Source organism: Budorcas taxicolor, chromosome 3 (genome assembly GCF_023091745.1).
Source record: "Budorcas taxicolor isolate Tak-1 chromosome 3, Takin1.1, whole genome shotgun sequence".
Lineage (NCBI taxonomy): Eukaryota > Metazoa > Chordata > Mammalia > Artiodactyla > Bovidae > Budorcas > Budorcas taxicolor.
This window is the reverse complement of record NC_068912.1, coordinates 99,620,181-99,639,917: the sequence shown is the minus strand read 5'-3', so window position 1 is coordinate 99,639,917 and position 19,737 is coordinate 99,620,181. Positions and strand designations below refer to the sequence as shown.

The following is a 19,737-nucleotide window of genomic DNA, read 5'->3' as shown; positions in this document are numbered from 1 at the left end:
ACCTCAAAAAGTCAAAACAATCTTGAGAAAGAACAAAACTACAGGCATCATGCTCCCTGATTTCAAACTATACTATAAAGCCACAGTAATCAAACAGTATGGGACTACTGGTACAAAAACAGACACATAAATTAGTGGAACAGACCTAGAGAGCCTAGAAATGAACCCACACTTATCTGGGCAATTAATCTACAGAAAAATACTGCAAGACTATACAATGGGGAAAAGATAGCCTCTTCGATAAGTGGTGTTGGGAAAACTAGACAGCTACATGCAAAAGAATTGAACTGGACTACTCTCTCACACCACGCACAAAAAAGATCTGAAACTGTAAAACTTCTACAAGAAAACACAGGCAGTAAGCTCTCTGACACTAGTCTTAGTAATATTTTTTTGAATCTCGCTCCTTAGGCAAGAGAAACAAAAGCAAAAACAAACAGGACTTCATCAAACTAAAATGCTTTTACACAGTGAAGGAAACTATCAACCAAATGAAAAGGGATTCTACTGAATGAGAGAAGTTATCTGCAAACAATATATCTGACAAGGAATTAATACCCAAAATATACAAAGAGCTCATACAATTCAACACCTAAAAAAACCAAGCTGATTAAAAAATGGGCAGAAGATCTGAACAGATTTTTTTCCAATGAAGACAGGCACATGAAAAGATGTTCAACATCACTGATCATCAGGGAAAAACCAAATGAAAACCACATGATATACCGCCTCACACCTGTCAGAATGGCTACTGTCAAAAAGACAACAGATAACAAGTATAGGAGCAGATGTGGAGAAAAGGGAACCTTCCTGTAGTGCTAATGGGAATGTAAACTGGTGCAGCTACTATGGAAAACAGTATGGAGATTACTCAAAAAATAAAAAACAGAACTACCATTATCATCCAGCAGTTTCATTCCTGGGTACTTATCTGATGGAAATGAAAACATGAAACAATGTATATTTCAAACACTCCCTGAAGCAGTTCTTATGCAAACATAAAGTTGAGACGCACTATCAAAAATAAAAGTGATAAAAGCAGCCAGAGTACCCTAATAAGTTTCAAATCACTGTATAAAATGATAAAAAAATGACTATGCATGAAATGGCTTTAGCTTAAATAAAAGTTCCTGCTTTAAGTCAGGAAATTAATTAAAAAAAATTAAATCAGTCCACACCAAAAAGAGAGAGAGAAAAAAAAGAAATATGCACCTGTACGTTCACTGTAGCATTATTTACAACAGAAAAGATATACAAGCAACCTAAGTGCCTATCACAGATGAATGGATTAAGAAGTTGTGGTGTGTACTATACACACACACATACATACAAAGGAATATTACTCAGCCATAGAAAAGAATAAAATCTTGTTATTTGTAACAATACAGATGAACCCACAGGACAATACGCTATGTGAAATAAATCAGAGAGGACAAACACTGTGGGAAATCACTTATATGTGGAATCTAAAGAACAAATGAACAAACATAACAAAACAGAAACAGATACAGAGGACAAATAGGTGTCTGCAAGGGGAGGGGTGTGGGGGAAGGAAAGAACTAAGTGAGGGAGATAAAGAGGTACAAACTTCCAGTTGCAAAATAAATGAGTTACAGGCATGAAGTGGGCAGCGTGGGGAAGGCAGTCAATAACTATGTAGTATCTTTGTATGGTGACATAAGTAACACTGGTGATCACTTTGAAATGAAAATAAATATCAAATCATTTGTTGTGTAACAGAAACTAACAGTGTTACAGGTCAATTATATTTCAAAAACAAAGTCATAAAAAGAGACCAAATTTGTGGTTGGTTACCATAAGGGTGGGGTGGGGTTGGTGGTGGTGGTGAGGAGGGGAGGGAAATTTGGAGGAAGATAGTCAAAAGGTAAAAACCTCTTGTTATAAGATAAATAAGTACTAGAGATGTAACGTACAACATGATGAAGATAATTAACACTGCTGTATGTTATACATGAAAGTTGTTAAAACAGTAAATCCTAGGAGTGCTCATCACAAGGAGAAATATTTTTTCTACTCCTTTAATTTTGTATCTGTATGAGATGATGGATGCTCAGTAAAGGTACTGTGATAATTATTTTATGATGTAAATCAAATCATTATGCGGTACACCTTCAACTTATATAGTGCTTAGTGTTAATTATAGCTCAATAAAACTGGAAGAAAATGTAAATTTAAAAAAAGATTATGCTCACAAGCCATAAAGATGTATGCTTAAGACTTTTCACTGGTTTCCTATTTGTAACAGCAAAACACTAGAAGACAATCTAAATGTCTATTACTAAGGATATAGATATATTGAGTAAACAGAGAAAGCTGTAGAATATATACCTAATGACTCCATTTATAAAGTCACACATACGTGTGCATGTGTATACAATAAGCTATAAACTAATTCATATGAAAAGCTATTGCTGCTGCTGCTGCTGCTGCTAAGTCGTTTCAGTCGTGTCCAACTCTGTGCGACCCCACAGACGGCAGCCCTCCAGGCTCCGCCGTCCCTGGGATTCTCCAGGCAAGAACACTGGAGTGGGTTGCCCTTTCCTTCTCCAATGCATGAAGGTGAAAGTGAAGTCGGTCAGTAAGCGTCCGACTCTTTGTGACCCCATGGACTGCAGCCTACCAGGCTCCTCCATCCATGGGATTTCCTAGGCAAGGGTACTGGAGTGGGTTGCCATTGCCGTCTCTGATTAAAAGCTATTACGATTTTGTAAATGCATATAAAGTGAACTGTAAAAATGTAGCCCAGACTATTGACAACAACTATTGACAGGCAATGTGTGCATCTGTGTATGATGGGGGTACATAAAGAGAAGGCAGTGAAGAATTTTCTTAAGAGTTTTATGTGTATCTTACTATTAAATCTTGTATAAGAATATGGTCACATATTACTCATGAAATTTTAAAGACAAAAGATGGGAAGGAAATAGACACATAGGAAAAACACATCACAAAGCTTTGGGAGGTGATGACAGATTTCCTTGGCTAGCCCTTTCCCAGCCCCTTCCCCATGCCCTCCACTGGGCCTTCCAGGACTATCTTAACATGCTCAACCGTGAAGCACTGGGAAGGGGTCTTTCCCATGTCTGTTTTATTCAATGCCCCAGAACACGTACACAACTGGCTCTATACTGTCTTGACGAGCAAGGATACGATTATTCCAAATCCCGTATCAATTGTGTGGCTACCTTTTTCCCACCTGAGGGAACAACTGTTTTCACTGACAACTGGCCAGATTTTAAACAGACAACAAGCTGTGTTCTGGGTGAAGTGATCTGGGTAGAGCTACTCTCCCAGGTACTGAACTATCCTGATCACAAGTATCTGGAGAATGGTCATGGCCTCACAAATGGCCAGTGTGGCTAACTGGCAGCTACCATTTCACCAAAACTAGAGGAACAGCTGAAAGCCAAGGCAATGAAAGATGAGGTGCTGTCCACTTCTCCCCATGCCCCAAGTGCTCTAGGCCTGGGCTATCAGCTGACTCACAGAAAGAGTACGCTCTGGAGAGCTGACCATTCATTTTCCTCTAAGTGTTCTCTTAGAGGACCATTCAAGTCCTCTAAGTGTTAGAGGACTTAGAGGACTTCATACTCACTTATATGATCTGGATCACACACTGGTCACCAGGATTCAGCTACAGTCCCAGAAACCACAAAGCTGGATTCTGTTTTTCAGCACTCCTCTCTTGGGTGGAATAATGCCCACATCTGTGGAAAACTACTGCAAAGCTACATGTGTAACCAGAATGAAAGGCAAGGGACACTCTCCCATTACTGACAACAGAGGCTGCTTAGGTCTCTGATAAGACACATTCTAGAATGTTAGGTTGGATTTGAGCATTATTAAAACTTATCTCTAACAGCACACAATGCAATTCAAAGAGTCTAAAAAGTTGAATTAAATACAAACCATTAAGAAAAAAAACCCCTACGTTCCAGCCAAAAGATGAGTCATGACTTTCATGGATATTACATGACTTTTCATTAGCAAAATTAAAAATAGCTACTGTAGACCATTTTACACTATAAAGTCTGAAATGTTGCTTTTCTGCTTTGGGGTTAAAATTAAGTGCTCTTTAAATAGTAAGTAAAAAAGTTACTAAAAGATTATAAGCCCTGATACGGATATCTACTAAGCATAACTGCACCCTTTAGAGGCTATAAAGATGGAAAGGTAGAATAGAAAATTGGGAAGAAAATAGGTTTCTACAACTTGAATATTTTGTTAGCACTGCTACATAGCAGTTGACCTTGGGTAAACCTCTTAACCTCGGTGAGCCCTGGTATTCTTATCTGTAAAATGGAGATAGTACCTCCTACTTCATAGAGCTACAGAAGCAAAACAGGGTATCTCATAAATGCATCTAATAGGGACCTGCATAAAGAAGGAATTTAATGGGTAGCAGTTACTATTTTATGTGCCATCATCATTATTACTGTGCTCAAAGCTCAGATGGAGAAGGCAATGGCACCCCACGCTGGTACTCTTGCCTGGAAGAGTCCCATGGATGGAGGAGCCTGGTGGGGGGCAGTCCGTGGGGTCACAAAGAGTCAGACGTGACTGAGCAACTTCACTTTCACTTTTCACTTTCATGCACTGGAGAAGGAAATGGCAATCCACTCCAGTGTTCTTGCCTGGAGAATCCCAGGGACGGTGGAGCCTGGTGGGCTGCCGTCTACGGGGTCACACAGAGTTGGACACGACTGAAGCGACTTAGCAGCAGCAGCAGCAGCAAAGCTCAGAACACAATGGACAACCTTCTGGTATAATTAGATGCCTCAGACCTGCCAAAGAACCCACAGTTTGCCCCAGGGAGAGATGCTAATTATTTCTCAGTGCTTCATGGTGATTTACTTTCACTTGTACTCTCTGGCCAAACTCCTCATTTGTTCTGTGAATACAAGCAAGGCCAGTCCTATATTTCTTGTAAAAAAGGAGTGAATACCTGCTTTTCCCTTATAACTGAGAGTCTAAGGCTAAATGATAACTAGTCAATAGTAGGTGCTCTAACCCATCAATTATTTCATGATATTTATAAAAATGAAAGAGAACTAAATAAAAAATAAAATATCATAAGGCAGCATAACATTAAGGCAAGTGACTGTTTTCAGAAACTTTTATTTTAGTCACACCCAGGTGGCGCTAGTGGTAAAGAATCCAAGTGCCAATGCAGGAGATATAGGAGACAAGGTTTCAATCCCTGGGTAGGGAAAACGCCCTGGAGAAGGAAATGGCAACCCATTCAGTATTCTTGCCAGGGAAATCCCATTTTCAGAGGAGCCTGGTGGGCCACAGTCCATGGGGTCACAAAGAGTTGGATGTGACCAAGTGTGTGCATGCGTGCGTGCACACACACACATGTATGTGTTTACTGCATAATTATGGAAAATATATCTTACTGTATGTTCCAGGCAAAAGTCTAAAAGCCACTGCCCTAGGCCATTGATCTCTGGTCACAAGTGCTGGCCTGCGCCACTCCCAAACTACTGCTGAAAGGAGAGGGTAGCTTCAAAAACATCGGCAAGCACTTTATTCTAGCACAGAGCTCTCTGCCCTGACTGATTCTGAACTTTGTGACTCCACTCTGAAGAACAGAGCATCCTCTTAGCCACAATAGGAATGACAAAGCTATTTTTAAGGACCTTGTACATGGACCATTCCCTTGGCACTTGAGTTTTTTTTTCAGTCAATGCGTGTCTTTCTTAACTAAAGCACACAAACTGAGAACAAGGGCTAGAGCCACCAAGTTGCAGCTGCCGCACCTTATTCACATAAGATGCTCCATCAACATCCTCTGAATACCCCCTTTTCCTCTGGCAGTCCTTCCTTCGGAATCAATGTGAGATCTGGCCAATTTAGGGACTGGAAAAGTTTTGGCTCTAAGCCTACTTGCCTGGTCAAGGTATTTAACCATTTCCTCTAAAGCTATTCTAGAATAATAATTATCATTAGCTGCTGATAAGTTTCCAGCGAGGCATACAGCACTACTCCCCGAGGCTGTCTGTAAGTTCTTAGGAGTTAGACTTGAATTGCAACTCAGTATCTTACTGTGATCTTGAGCAAATTACTCAAATTCTATTAAGCAAAATAAGCTCTCATGATCTAATAAAAACCAGTTATCCAATTTTCTTGGGGAGGTTAGATGATACATTCTTAAATTTAATATCTATACTGCTCCTTAGGAAAAACTGATTCATGAATTTCTAACTCCTTCTAAGCTGCTCTACTTGGTAAAACACTGCTCCTCTGTAGAAAGGGCTAACATTTTAACTATTTGGTAAATGCATAACTATTATCTATTTTAACTGACTTTAATGTGTTGGGATCACAGTATGCAAAGCACCATTTCAAAAAGTAAAACAATCTGAAGTGAGTTCCCTACACTTACTGATACATACTAGACAGACAAAATAAAATATTCACAGCTTATACAGAAAGACAATCACACTTTTGCTACCTGCTTATTCATTTCTGTGATGTTTATCCAGACTTTGTTCAACCCGAGCTCTCCAGATTCAATCTTCTCAAGTTGTTTTTGTTTGCTGAGTAGTTCTTCATTAAGTTTGGGAATTTCTTGGAATGAGCTTTTCTGATTAGATTCCACTAAAAGCAAACATAAGAACAATCATAAATAGCCATAAAGTTCCCTCATGGCTCCAAGATGAAAAAATGATCATACAGCAGGAAAGAAGACAGATTAATGAAAGTTAATTCTGGGAGGATAATGACAAATCTGATTTATCAACTCCACTGTTCTTTTTACTTCTATAAATGTGTATTTTTAACACTAAAGCTTCATTTAACTGGGGCTATCTCACTACTGGCAGTTCAACTTTTTTAAAGCCAGGTGGCTAAAAATGATAACAAACAACATCAGCAGAAAGAGTTAGACTTGAATTGCAACTCGGTAATTTACCGTGATCTTGAGCAAATTATGCAAATTCTTTGAGCTCACTTTCTTCATGTGTAATACAGTGATAATTCTAACCATCCTGTGAAAATATTTTAAGTGAAAGAAGGGCTGTAAAGCACTAAATACAGCTGGCCAGGTATACAGTAAGTGATAAATAAATGTTAAGTACTGACCTGCTCAGTTAAAAAACTTTCTGATTGGTCAACAAAGATTTTTTAACCTCACTCCATCAATGCGCAAGGTGTCAGCCTAAGTTACACCTCTAAAGGTTTAAATTCATTTTTTCTACCTCAAATTGGTCAAATGCAAGATAGATTCTTACTACCTTTCAAGTGCTGCTTTGACAACTAAGATTTTAAATCTTTTTCATAAACAGCAAACAGTGCTTTCTTAAATCTTAAATCAACCCAAAAGCTCAAAGTGAGATAGAAGATAAAGAAAAACGTTAGGTGAATTTGGCCTTTCTTTTGAGAAACAGCATCTTCTGGATGGTTCAGAAATTTGCCAGCCTGAAGGCAGAGGCCTGAAAGAGTGCTTTCTCTTCATTCTTTATAGTATTCTTTCCTTTTCATGGAAAATAAAATATTGATAACAGCTGGTCTTCCAGAATAAAACCTATGTCCTTCTTTCAAAGCCACAGACTGCTTGATTAGTTATCATGTGCTCTTTTTAAAATAAAAAACTGGCATAAAGGGACAGATATAAAACTATTTACTAAAATCTTAAGTTCTCAAACTTTTTTTGTTTCTGTAGGTTGGCATTGAGAATACACCCAGCACACTTCAGGCACTCAGTAAGTATTAATGACTGAAAAAATCCGGCCTTTGCTTACCTCTCAACCATATTTCTCATCACTTTAGCTACAGTTCAGTCTACTTTCCAGCTAAATTGATTTTCCTGACACACCAACCTCTTTAAGCCTCAGTGACTGCATACACTAGCCTCTCTGCCTAGCTGACTTTTACCCTAGTTGACTCCTTTCAAGATTCAGCAGATAGCTGGCCCCGACCTGAGGCCACTGGTACTTCTTCACAACTCCCAACTCTACTGAGCACTGAACATGCTGTGCTGTAATTATTTACTTATCTGTCTCCTCCATCACACTGAAGAGAGCTGCCTAAGGGCAGGGATCAGGTCTTATTTGGTCATGTATTCCCAGGGACCAGCACAGTCCCAGGTACACAGAAGCATTTAAATGCTTGTCCAGTGAAATGATTATAGGGTATAAAGTAGAGTTAATATTATCCTGATTAAGTTAAACAAGGAAAACTCAACAAATAAATTCAACAACAAAAAGTCCCCACAAAAATCAGGGGGTGGTGGTGGTATCCTCACTGTAAACAAACCCACTATCTGAAAATTTAGAATTATTAAAAGAAATTAGACATTTTTATTCACTTTTCAAAAATATGTGAAAGAATTCTTTATAAATAATAGCCTTGGCTAAGTACTTTTAATGTAACAGTTGATTTACACAGTTTGCAGGAATACATTCATCTCATGTAGTAGGAATATTTTACCAGTCAGTCTAAATTAACACAGCACTTAGCACCCAACTGAATTTTGAATTCAGTTAGGTTATAAAGAAAAGCTCATCCCCCACATATCTGCCATTCTCACATGGTAAAACACTCCGAGGCTGGGAAAGTCTCTCTTTCCCGCAATCTATACGAATTAAGTAGAAGAGGAAGTAAGACAAACACGTAAGTAACTTGGATTAAAATTACTAACTAATAAACACATAAATCTGACAAGCCCTGCAAATGGTTTAAATCCTGAGGACTGTGTGAGCCAAGAAGGGATTATATTCATTATCTGATTTGGGGATTTTTAGGAGAGAGAAGACAAATAAAGTCACTCTGATTACATACATGGAATGAAATACAGTAAACAAACTTACGATTAATAATAAAAAAACTTACAATTACTAATTCATGTTCTTTCAACATGGAAGCAACTCATTTAAAATTTAGTATAATCCTACTCAAAAGAACTTAGTTAGCTCTTTTCCTGATCTTCAAGAAGAGGAAATGAAGATTTCTGCACATGCCCTTTAGATACAACACATAATTCCAATAGTAATATTTTATATTTGTGCATCTTTACAGTTTATAAGATACTTCTATGTAATTACTCATCTTGTAATTGAGCCCCTACTATGTGCCCAGCCATGTACCTGGCACTAGTGCATACAAAAGAACCTGAAATTCTCAGTCTGGTGGGGAACAAGGCATCAGCCCAGAATTACTACAGAGTGTGACAGATGTTATGACACAGGAATGCCCAAAGTGCTTCTGTAGCACAAATTTACCTTTATGTTTTATGGATGGGAAAATGTAGTCTCAGAAAGAATAAGTGACTTGTCTGTGTTTCGTAGCTTGTAATAAGCAAGTCAGGATTCAACAGTCAAACTTTCTGATTCTAGGAAGTTTGGAAAGGAAAAGTGCTAGAAAGGACCAGCACTCTTCCTAGAACACTTCAGCTGTCACAGATGCTTACATCCTAGCACCCTCATTAGCATAAGACCATTTTTAAGTTCTGCATGAAATGACCAAACTGCTACTCTCCTGTATGACCAGAAACAGACATGTTTGACTTATCAATACTGTCCTCCTCTTCCAAATTCTTTCTCCTCCGTCTAGCTTTGAGTGATGGAGTGGAATGGCTGGGAATAGAATCTTCCTTAGAATAACTGTGGAGGTCTTCTGGAGTACCTGGTTCTAGAAAAAGAAAACTGAGTGAAGAGTTTCAAGGCCAGGCAGCACTTTTAGCTTAAGGATCAAATTACTCATTGGCCTCAAGGAAAAAATACCTAGCCTATCTGCTCTGCTTTCTGCTCCAGATATTTCAGCAATCCTGCCTCCTTTCCTCACAAGTGTCTTGGAAGATAATGAAATAAATGACAAGGTGCTCTGAATTTTAAAAAAAGGTTTTTAAGTCAGACCAGCAGGTAGTCTTATTTCCACTATCCTCTTGAAAAACAAGAAATAAACTTATTGAAATATATTTAAAGTAGCAACATAATTCAAAGAAAGATTATATAAGTTTAACAAGATTAACGTCATTTAGCTAAGAGAATGGTTTTCCCAAAAAGCTTCTTGCCAAGTGGTCCACTAAGGTTCAGCCTACAGACTGACTTATAGAGCCCCAGGCCCCACGTCTATTCTCTCAGGAAGTTCTGCTTTAGATAGTATAGGTGCCAGCATATCTATTGCAGCAAACCAAAACCCACAGAGCAGCTGGACTGACAATTCCCCCTCAGCTGGCTGACAAGCATAGCCAGGACACCAAGGGGAATGCTGCTCACTGGTAGAAAGCAGGTCTCGCAGTCCAGGGCACAACTCCTGGCATCTCCTGAACAGAGTACTTCCAGGAACTGGTATTAACAAGTGCTCAAAACATATTCGTGGCCTGATTGATTGTTAGATCTACTGTATGTACACACTTCAAACATGCCTTTCTAAACAAAGAAATTTCCTGAGAATGAAAAGCTCGGCTAAGGTACACATTACACTGGTGACCTGAAAACACAGGCACAGAGCAGTCAGAGAAATAAATCCCTGGAAGGCAGAACTGAGCAACGTTTTGAAATGTATAAACAAATAATTGCTTTACGTGACCCAAAGAGTCAGACGTGACTTAGTGACTGAACAACAACAACAAATATGTGACCCAAACAGGCTGCAGTACAAACGTAGGAGGCCCAACTAGTTACAGAGAGTTGTCAGCATAGACAGGTGTCGTCAGTGGCTATTTACAGTTAAAACACTGCTTCTCATTCCTTTCCAAGTTATGATTGTTACTTACCCAGAAAAACACCATGTAATACTGCTAAGTACAAAATTAAGGAGGGAAAATAACTAGAATACAAAGCTCATCCTTTCTTACACTGTACTCTGATCCCACAGATTTATAACACAGAAATCAGGATGATCCTGGCAGAGAACTGTGGCATGTCCAATCCCATTCCCTGAATCAGAAGCTCAGAAGAAAACTAAAGTTAATACTTCAATATATTTTTTAAGCCACATCACTAGGAACATCATTAATACATTAAGCATTAGCTGTCCCTAGGTTAAGTTTGGAACTTAACTAACTGCAGGCAACAAAGAGAAACTGGGGTGAAGGAAAGCTAGGATGTTGTGATCACCTAGGGCTTACTTCTAGGAAGTAAGGAAAGAACTCTAATTCTAGTTCTAGGGACAGATTTCCTTATGACTTTGAGAAAGCTTACTGGTCAGTTTGCTGGAATGTTAAAGCTGCTAAAGTTAGGGTATTTGTGATTTTGTGATTAACTTGAAACTGGTTCCTTAGCTTAGAAATTAAAAAATAAAAAAAACCTAATTTTATTACTTATTAGCTTAGAAAATTAACCCTTGTAACCTAGAACCAAAGATCTCAGTGTTGCCAAAGAGAGATCTTTAGGTTAAAGTGGCTTGAAGCTACCATGTAAGCACATCTCTCAGAAAAAGGACGTTGGATACAAAATACAACTTAACAATTTAGAATACATAAAACTCTTCAACTTCAAAAGTTTCTTAAGAGCCACTGACTCATGAGACAAATATTTATTTGTGACTCAGCACACAGTAAGCATGCCATACATGCTTGGTATTATTATTACTGCTCAGTACTATGCTTCTCTAGGTTTTCCTTAAGGAGGATATTGTCTGATAGACACGCCCACATCCTTTCTCAAATAGCCCTGTGAAGAGGAAGGAAATAGCCTAGTGTTGCTACTGCCACTTTACAGTTGGGAAACATGAAGTGGCAACAGGTGGAAATTAACCAAGGTTCTAGAATCCTGGATCTCGGCCCTTCCCTTCTGTGCTATAAACACTGACTGCAATGCCATTATTTCAGATGCTATTTGTCCCAATGATGCATAAGCGCTGTGTTTTGTTTGTGCATTTAAAAATAAATGTTATTGCATTCAAGCCAACAGCTAAGAAAGAGTTTAAAAAATGCTGAAAGGACCATGTAATTGCTTCATCAGAGTGAGCAAAAATCTTAATTCAGTGTGGTTCACTTTGTCCTAGAACCTGGCAAAGAGTCCAAAATCATACTCTGAAAAGAGTGACCACTTACTTGTTCGGAACTTTTCCTTGAGGGAATCCAGATCCTCCTTCAGAGCGACTTGCATCCACACCAGGCCAACGCAGGCCACGACACAGGCGGCAAGGATGACAAACGCACAGAGGGGATAACAGATCCTGCAGCATCGTAAATAGTCTCCCCTGATCATAAGAACAAATTCAACCAGGAGTATGAAAGGGATTATGAATACAGCTTGATTCCAAATAGCACATGTGTGGGCATGCAATCAGCATCTCTAATGAATAACCAATCCATTTACCAGGGAACATAGGGTAACACACTTAAATCTGAACAGCAGGTTGAATATGTCAAGATAATATGATCCAAGAAGGGTTCATCTATTGGGGGCAAACTTCTCATGAAATGATGGAGTTTCTGAGTTACAGGAAGCACCTGTGGGCACTGCAGCTCACTGCCATCATCATCAATTCAGGTCTTTGGAAACTGACTCAGGTTAGGGAAGTGTAAAGATCAGAGTTTTCTCTGCCATTTATTACTGCACTGTAATTCACTTATCTATCTAGTTCTCTCTCTCAAATATATAGTCATTCAAGAGGACCTTGTTCACTTTATTGAAACTTTATAAACTTTTGAGTAAGCTTTACTGAAAATGGAATGAAAAAAACTAGAACAGTAGGTTAAAGTGGACACCTCATACACTCCAACTGATTGGTTCAGAAGGAAGGAAACATAGGAAGGAGGTAGATTTCACATCAAACATCAACCAGCACTCAAGGTCTAAACTAAACCAACAGGGTAACTGTTCCAGTTAACTATTCCACTTCATCAGATCTTCACAGCTGAAGCCCAGGATTGCCCTGAACTACCTCACCTGGCAAAGCTCATTAGAAACCAATCTCTTCCTTTAATATAAAAGGACAAAGACATTCCAAACAAACAAATCTCAAAGGATTTGATCTCTTTTTAGCTTCCCAAGCTTCAGCCTAGATCTTGCTTTCACATCCTCAGCAGCACACTCTTTTAATGTGCTCCTTAAGAGAGTCCAAGGGCACTTTAAAGATTCCCTTCAGCCCCTTCCTACCCTAACTCTCAAGTCCCAATGTCTTTGCGTTTACTAGAGTAGGGCACGGCAATCCGCTCCAGTATTCTTCCCTGGAGAATCCTATGGACAGAGGAGCCTGGCAGGCTACAGTCCATGGAGTCACAAAGAGTTGGACACCACTGAGTGAGTAACAATTTCACTTGTGCTCACTACTGGAGGGTGTTACCATCTAAAAGTGGTTTGAAAAAAGCTGCCTTTTCTTTCTGTCTCCCACCCTCCATTTCTCTCAAGGTTCATAGTTTTTACAGAACGTCCTTCATCATAGTCCCCCATTACCAGATTCAGACCCATCAACAGTGGGGAAAAAAAACAAACCAACCAACAAACGAATAAAAAACCCTGCAGTCTTAAGGTCCCTGTGTCTCCTAAATTTAACAACAAGACCTTGTCTCTCAAATTTCTCTCTCCCTATGTCCCTATTCTTAGCTTCTTTGCTACTCTCACCCGGCTCTTGGCACATTCCCCAAGTGCACACTTCACCCTAGATCCAGAGCTCTTTGTATACTTAGAGACAGATCTCTAACTTACACTTCATTCAGAACCTGAACTCATCTCCCTAACATTTTTCCTTCCTTGTGCCTTCCAGGGACTATACACTTTTTTCTTCTTAAGAACGCCCCTCTCCTCTCCTTTCCTTTCCTTTGCCCCCTTGGTAGCGCAAGGAGATGCCTTTTCCCATCCCAGCCTCAGTACTTCTTTACTCACTTGACAAAGCGAGAGCGATTTCCAGCTGCACCAAATTCCTCTTCTTCCTCTGAGCTGGACTCAGAGTCTGAGTCAGGAGGCTCCGTGCGAAGCAGGCGGTGGCCTGAGCCCTTCTTGGGTTTCTTTCTCCGGCTGTCCCCAGCCAAGCCGATCAATGCATTGAGCTCTTTGCGCTTTTTCATCTTCTTGTGTGGGGTAAGTGGAGCACCCACTCCTGAGCTGCCAGGTTCGTACCCGACGCCCAATTCTCTCCCTGCCTTGGAGCTGCCTTCCAGGGTGAGGAATCCTGGGCCAGAGCCCCCTGGTCACTCCCACCCAGGGGTGGGACTGACCAGATACGCTAGGGGCTGGAGATTGGACTCCAGAGGAAACTGGAACTCAGATGAATGGGGGAAGTCACATAGAGATGGCCAGGGAGCTGGTGATCCAAATGGGTAAAGGCCTATGCATGGAGTGCCAGTTACTTAAGAGGGTACCGGGGAGGGGAGCAACTTTTGTCTCTCAGGATAAAAAGTCAAGTCAAGAATGAGAGATTCTGAACCCTGGTCAGCAGACAGTATTTCTAAGGGTACTCCAGGAACTGGAAAGGACACACAGATAGGTGTTTCGGACTTCCGGGGCAGGATTTCCAATGGAGAGAAAAACAAGAAACTTGGTTCTTGAATGGGAAGAGACGGGGAGATGCAAAGCAAGACGGTGGAAACGCGCTGGTCTCTCCCTAGATGGTAGCAGGAGGGGGCTCCCAGCCACTACAACCCTGACAGAGAAAATGCCCCAGTCCGAGAAGATCACCGTCCTCCGGCCTCCGTCCTGAGTTTGAAGGGAGTCAGACGCCAAGGAAGATCCAGAGTCCAGCCTGGAGGATTCGGCCTCAGAGGAGCCAGTCCCGCGCCTGGGAAGACCCCAGCCCTGCTGTCTGGGCCTGGGGGCGCGGTGAGGAGGGGTGACCGCGGCTCAGCCCACCTGAAGCGCTCCCGCCGAGTTTGAGGTGTTCCGGTACGGGCGACTCTCGGCAACTCACACGCGCCGCCTCCACTCCAGCCGCGACTCCGGCCCCCGCTCCGGCTGCGGCCGCAGCTGCTCCCAAGTCGCTGGTGGCGGCGGCGGCTGTGGCCGCAGGCTCCAGACCCGGGCCATCGCTTCAGCCCCAGCTCACTTCCCCTTTGGCAGCGGCCGCCGGCACCGCCTGCCAATAAGGCGCACTCCCATTGGCCGCCTGTTCCATGACGTCACGCAAGGGGGGGTTGGGGAGGCGGGGCGTTAAAAGGCGCAGGCTCTGGCGCGGGCAGTCTGCCCTGTCGAGGAGGCTCCGCCCCCAGGAGGGTGCCAGGGGACCTGTCTCTCGTCTGTCCTGGGCCGTGTGTTGTTTCCAGAGGAGCAGGGATGAGCCAGGCAAAGCACCCAGCTGGATGGATTTGCTTGGGAAGTTCATCACCGCATCGGCCCCCAGTTGTGACTAACCCAGTTTAGAGGTGCCGACCCTCTGACTCCAGCTGTTTATTAAAGGTTTTAGGCATGTTACAGGTTAATGACCCGGTTGAACACGTTCATTCATTCATTCTGTAAATATTTATTGATGACCACGTGTCAGAAACAGTTCTACCGCTGAGGATACAGCAATAAACAAAATAACCACTGTCCCTGCCTTCCAGGGTAGGGTTGCCCGATTTAGGGAATAAAAATGCAGGACACTTAGGAAAGTTTAAATTTCAGATAAACAACGATTTTTTTTTAATGTAAGTATATCTCATGTAACATCTGGGACATCTTCATATTTAAAAGTTATTTTATTTGAAGTTCAATTTTAACTGGACGTCCTGTGTTTTATCTGCCAACCCTGTTCCTGCAGTTTATACTTGAGTGAAAGGAGGTGATAAATATGATGGGGAAAACGGAAACATGATAAAGGGACGGAGAGTGCCTCTGTGATAAGGGGACCTTTGGTTAGAGATTGGGAGGCAGTGAGGGAAAGAGTTGTGCAATGACCCCAAGGAAGGAGTGATGTGGAAAATGTGGTGTGGCTGGACCTGAAGAGCCAGCTGCTGCTGCTGCTGCTAAGTCGCTTCAGTTGTGTCCGACTCTGTGCAACCTCATAGACAGCAGCCCACCAGGCTCCTCTGTCCACGGGATTCTCCAGGCAAAAAGACTGGAGCGGGTTGCCATTTCCTTCTCCACTGAAGAGCCAAAGGAAAGCTATAAGAAATGAGGTCAGACAAGCATCAGGAGCAGATCTTGTAGGGCTTGAGGGACCACTGTGAGGACTTTGGGAAACCATTGATGCTTTAAGCTCGGGCTTAGGTTTTTTAAAAGATCACTTTAGCTACTGTGTGGAAAAGAGAATTAGGAGAAAAAAGGACAAGTAAATATGATGGCAATAGTGGAGATGGTGAGCATTCTGGATGCTTCTTGACCATAGAGCTAACAATATTTGCTGATGGTTTACAGGGCAGGTGTGTGCAAAACAAGGAGTCATAGATGACTCCAGAGTCAGGTTGGAACAGCTGGAACAAAGGAATTGCTGTTTACTGAGATAGGAAGGAGCAGATGTGCGGCAAACTTGAGAAGCCAATTCAGTACTCAGATGGACTGTTTGGTACATCTATTTGGAATTCTGAGTAGAGGTTGGGTCCTGAAATATAAATCTGAGAGTCTCCCATGTAGATAATATTTAAAGCAAAGTGCTTTGAACTACTCGGAAAAAAGTCATTTAAAGTGATTTTTAAAATACAATTTTAAAATTTATTTTTGGCTCTACTGGGTTTTTTGTTGCTATGCAGGCTTTTCCTCTAGTGGTGAGCGGGGGCTACTCTCTCGGTGTGGTACACAGGCTTCTCTTGTTGCAGGTTCCGTATTTGTGGCACGTGGACTTACCAGTTGCGGCTCCCAGGCTCTAGAGCACAGGCTGAATAGTTGTTGCACAGGGGCTTAGTTGCTCATGGCATGTGGGATCTTCCTGGATCGGGGATTGAACCCATGTTTTCTGCCCTGGCAGGCAGATTCTTTACCGCTGAGCCACCAGGAAGCCCTAAAGTAATTTTTATATCCTAAAGTATAGCCCTAAAAAGTAATTTTTAAAATATATTGACACTTCTTACTGTGTCAATCACACTGCCTTTGTCTAGGGATACCCACCCAAAGTCTGGGCCTGTTTCTTATTTATCTTTATGTGTCAAGTCCAGAGGTAGAAGATCCAATATATATGTGACATCTATGTAGGTGGGCAGAGTTATATAGAGGTATGAGTGGAGGTTTGGAATCAAGAGATCTGGGATGAAATCATTTGGTATATTTACTAGCTCTGTCAACATGGAAGCCATTTAAATCTGAGCTTCAGTTTTCCTCTCTGCAAAGTGAGGATTAACGTCTATTTCACAGGACAGACACATGAGAAGATACTTGTGAAAGTGCTTTTGATGCCCCCCAAACGTGATGCAGTTAGTTTGGTTTTTTGTTTCCTTTTGTTTCTAGAGCTGTGCTAGCCAATATGGTAGTCAGTAGTCACTAGCCACCTATGACAAGTTAAATTTACATTTTGCTTAATTAAAATTAAAAGTTTAAATTAGTTCCCCAGTCTCACTGGCCACTGCTCCATAACCATATATGGTTAGTGGCTATTGAGCAGCAACAGAACAGTACATTTCCATCATTATAGAAAGTTTTGTTGGACAGCTCTGTACTAGCGTTTCCTTGAAGGTGTGGTACTGCACAGGAAAAGGTCTCGACTTCTAGAACCATTTCACAAACACGTGCTGTGGTCATGAGAAGCCCAGGCATAAGAAGTGACTGGCCCAGGATAGCCCTTCCCATGGCCCTCCTGTGTTGTAGATGTTACATATACACCAAGGGAACCTGGGGCTGAGGAACCCAAGGGAGTGAGGTGGAGCCAAAGCTGTTTCACCCAGCTGCAGTGACGTCTGGTCAGCCAGGCCCTGCCCTCTCATGAAGTGGACCAGTCATGGATGGGGAAGTTGGAGGAGGATCTGTGATTCAGTCCCACTGTCCACCTTTTTGTCTCTCTCTATATATTTTTTGTCTATTGCTCTTTAGATAACACGACTTTTGGTGTGGGTAAACATCCCATGAAATACTGAGCCTTTGAAAGCTACTGGCCAGATGTCTATCTTCTCTCAGGAGCTCTTGGTACTCTCTAGCTTTCTCCCTCAAACTTGGACCCTCAAGGCCAGAAATTAAGCCAACCCTCTCAGAGCAAGGGCTCCTGCACTGCGGAGCCATGTGCTTTCCCACACCAGGACCTCTCAAGGTTGTGACCCATCTGTTCATTTGGGGATGTTCACATTATGATTCTGTGTCTGTGCAGCCCTGTTACTCATTCAAAACTTGTTTGGAACGCACTAAAATCTAAGTGGATCTAACGCACTAAGTAACTTTCCCAAGTGACCCCGCTTATTTAACTTATATGCAGAGTACATCATGAGAAATGCTGGACTGGATGAAGTGCAAGCTGGAATCAAGATTGCTGGGAGAGACATCAATAACCCCAGATATGCAGATGACACCACACTTATGGCAGAAAGCGAAGAAGAACTAAAGAGCTTCTTGATGAAAGTGAAAGAGGAGGGTGAAAAAGTTGGCTTAAAACTCAGCATTCAGAAAACTAAGATCATGGCATCTGGCCCCATCACTTCATGGCAAATAGATGGGGAAACAGTGACAGACTTTTTTTTGGCTGGGGGGGGTGGTGCTTCAAAATCACTGCAGATGGTGACTGCAGCCATGAAATGAAAAGACACTTGCTCCTTGGAAAAAAAGTTATGAACAACCTAGACAGCATATTAAAAAGCAGAGACATTACTTTGCTGACAAAGGTCCATCTAGTCAAAGCTATGGTTTTTCCAGTAGTCATGTATGGATGTGAGAGTTGGACTATAAAGACAGCTGAGTGCAGAAGAATTGATGCTTTTGAACTGTGCTGTTGGAGAAGACTCTTGAGAGTCCCTTGGACTGCAAGGAGATCAAACCAGTCCATTCTAAAGGAGATCAGTCCTGAATATTCAGTGGAAGGACTGATGCTGAAGCTGAAACAATCTTTTGGTCACCTGATGAGAAGAACTGACACATTGGAAAAGACCCTGATGCTGGGAAAGATTGAAGGCAGGAGGAGAAGGGGACAATAGAGGATGAGATAGTTGGATGGCATCACCGACTCAATGGACATGAGTTTGAGTAAACTCTGGGAGTTGGTGATGGACAGGGAGGCCTGGCATGCTGCAGTCCATGGGGTCGCAAAGAGTCGGACATGACTGAGTGACTGAACTGAACTGAACTGAACTGGAGTCACTTTCCAGTTCTGGTATTCTAGCTTTTCTGTGTGTACAATGGGAATAAGCGTATTCCCTGCTCAGCTTTCTGGTCCATGCTTTTTTGGGGAGGGAGCAACATCATAGTGTTTATACAGGGTGAATGACACCCACCGAATTATCCTACAATGTGCGGAGGGTAAGCAAATTTGAGTTCACAGAGCTCAAAATCCTATTCTGTGTGAGTGGCGAAGTCACATCTTGAGATGCTTTGCTACCTTAGAAGACTCTACAGAATGCTTTCACTTGGGAAAACTGAGGCAGAGAGTGGGGGCAAACTGGTGCAGGGCCAATGATCAGAAATGTGATCCAGGACTTCTGATTCCTAGGCTGAAGCTCTTTAAGATCTCATAATCTTCTCTTCTTTGGGATCTAAGTCCACATCTGAGCTCTGTCAGTTGGCAGCTGTGTGACCTTGGGCAAATAACTGAGCCTCTCTGAGTCTCCACTTTTGTGAAGTGGTGGTAATGATAGTACCTAGGACTAGTCATGTCGTTTGTGGAGATCAGTGCAAATGGAAATGCAAGATCCCTTGTTCAAAAATCAGGAAAAAAGCTTTTTTCCCCCCTTTCATGATTTCTTGCCTAGCTTGTCATGCTGTTCATTGCTCACTAGTTAGC

At 41.8% G+C, this 19,737-nt stretch overlaps 1 protein-coding gene across 2 annotated transcripts in view; it reads right to left on the bottom strand.

Moving 5' to 3' along the window:
* The window catches only part of EFCAB14 (EF-hand calcium binding domain 14), a 38,226-nt gene extending 23,287 nt beyond the window's left edge, over nt 1-14,939 (bottom strand). For both annotated transcript variants that reach the window (XM_052637153.1, XM_052637154.1), the window contains exons 1-3: nt 13,800-14,939; nt 12,023-12,171; nt 6,479-6,624 (exon numbers count right to left, since the gene is read on the bottom strand). In XM_052637153.1, the coding sequence (XP_052493113.1) occupies nt 6,479-6,624; nt 12,023-12,171; nt 13,800-13,981 (477 nt within the window). In that variant the 5' untranslated portion in view covers nt 13,982-14,939. The remainder of the gene's footprint in view (nt 1-6,478; nt 6,625-12,022; nt 12,172-13,799) is intronic.
* Between the last annotated feature and the right edge of the window lie 4,798 nt (nt 14,940-19,737).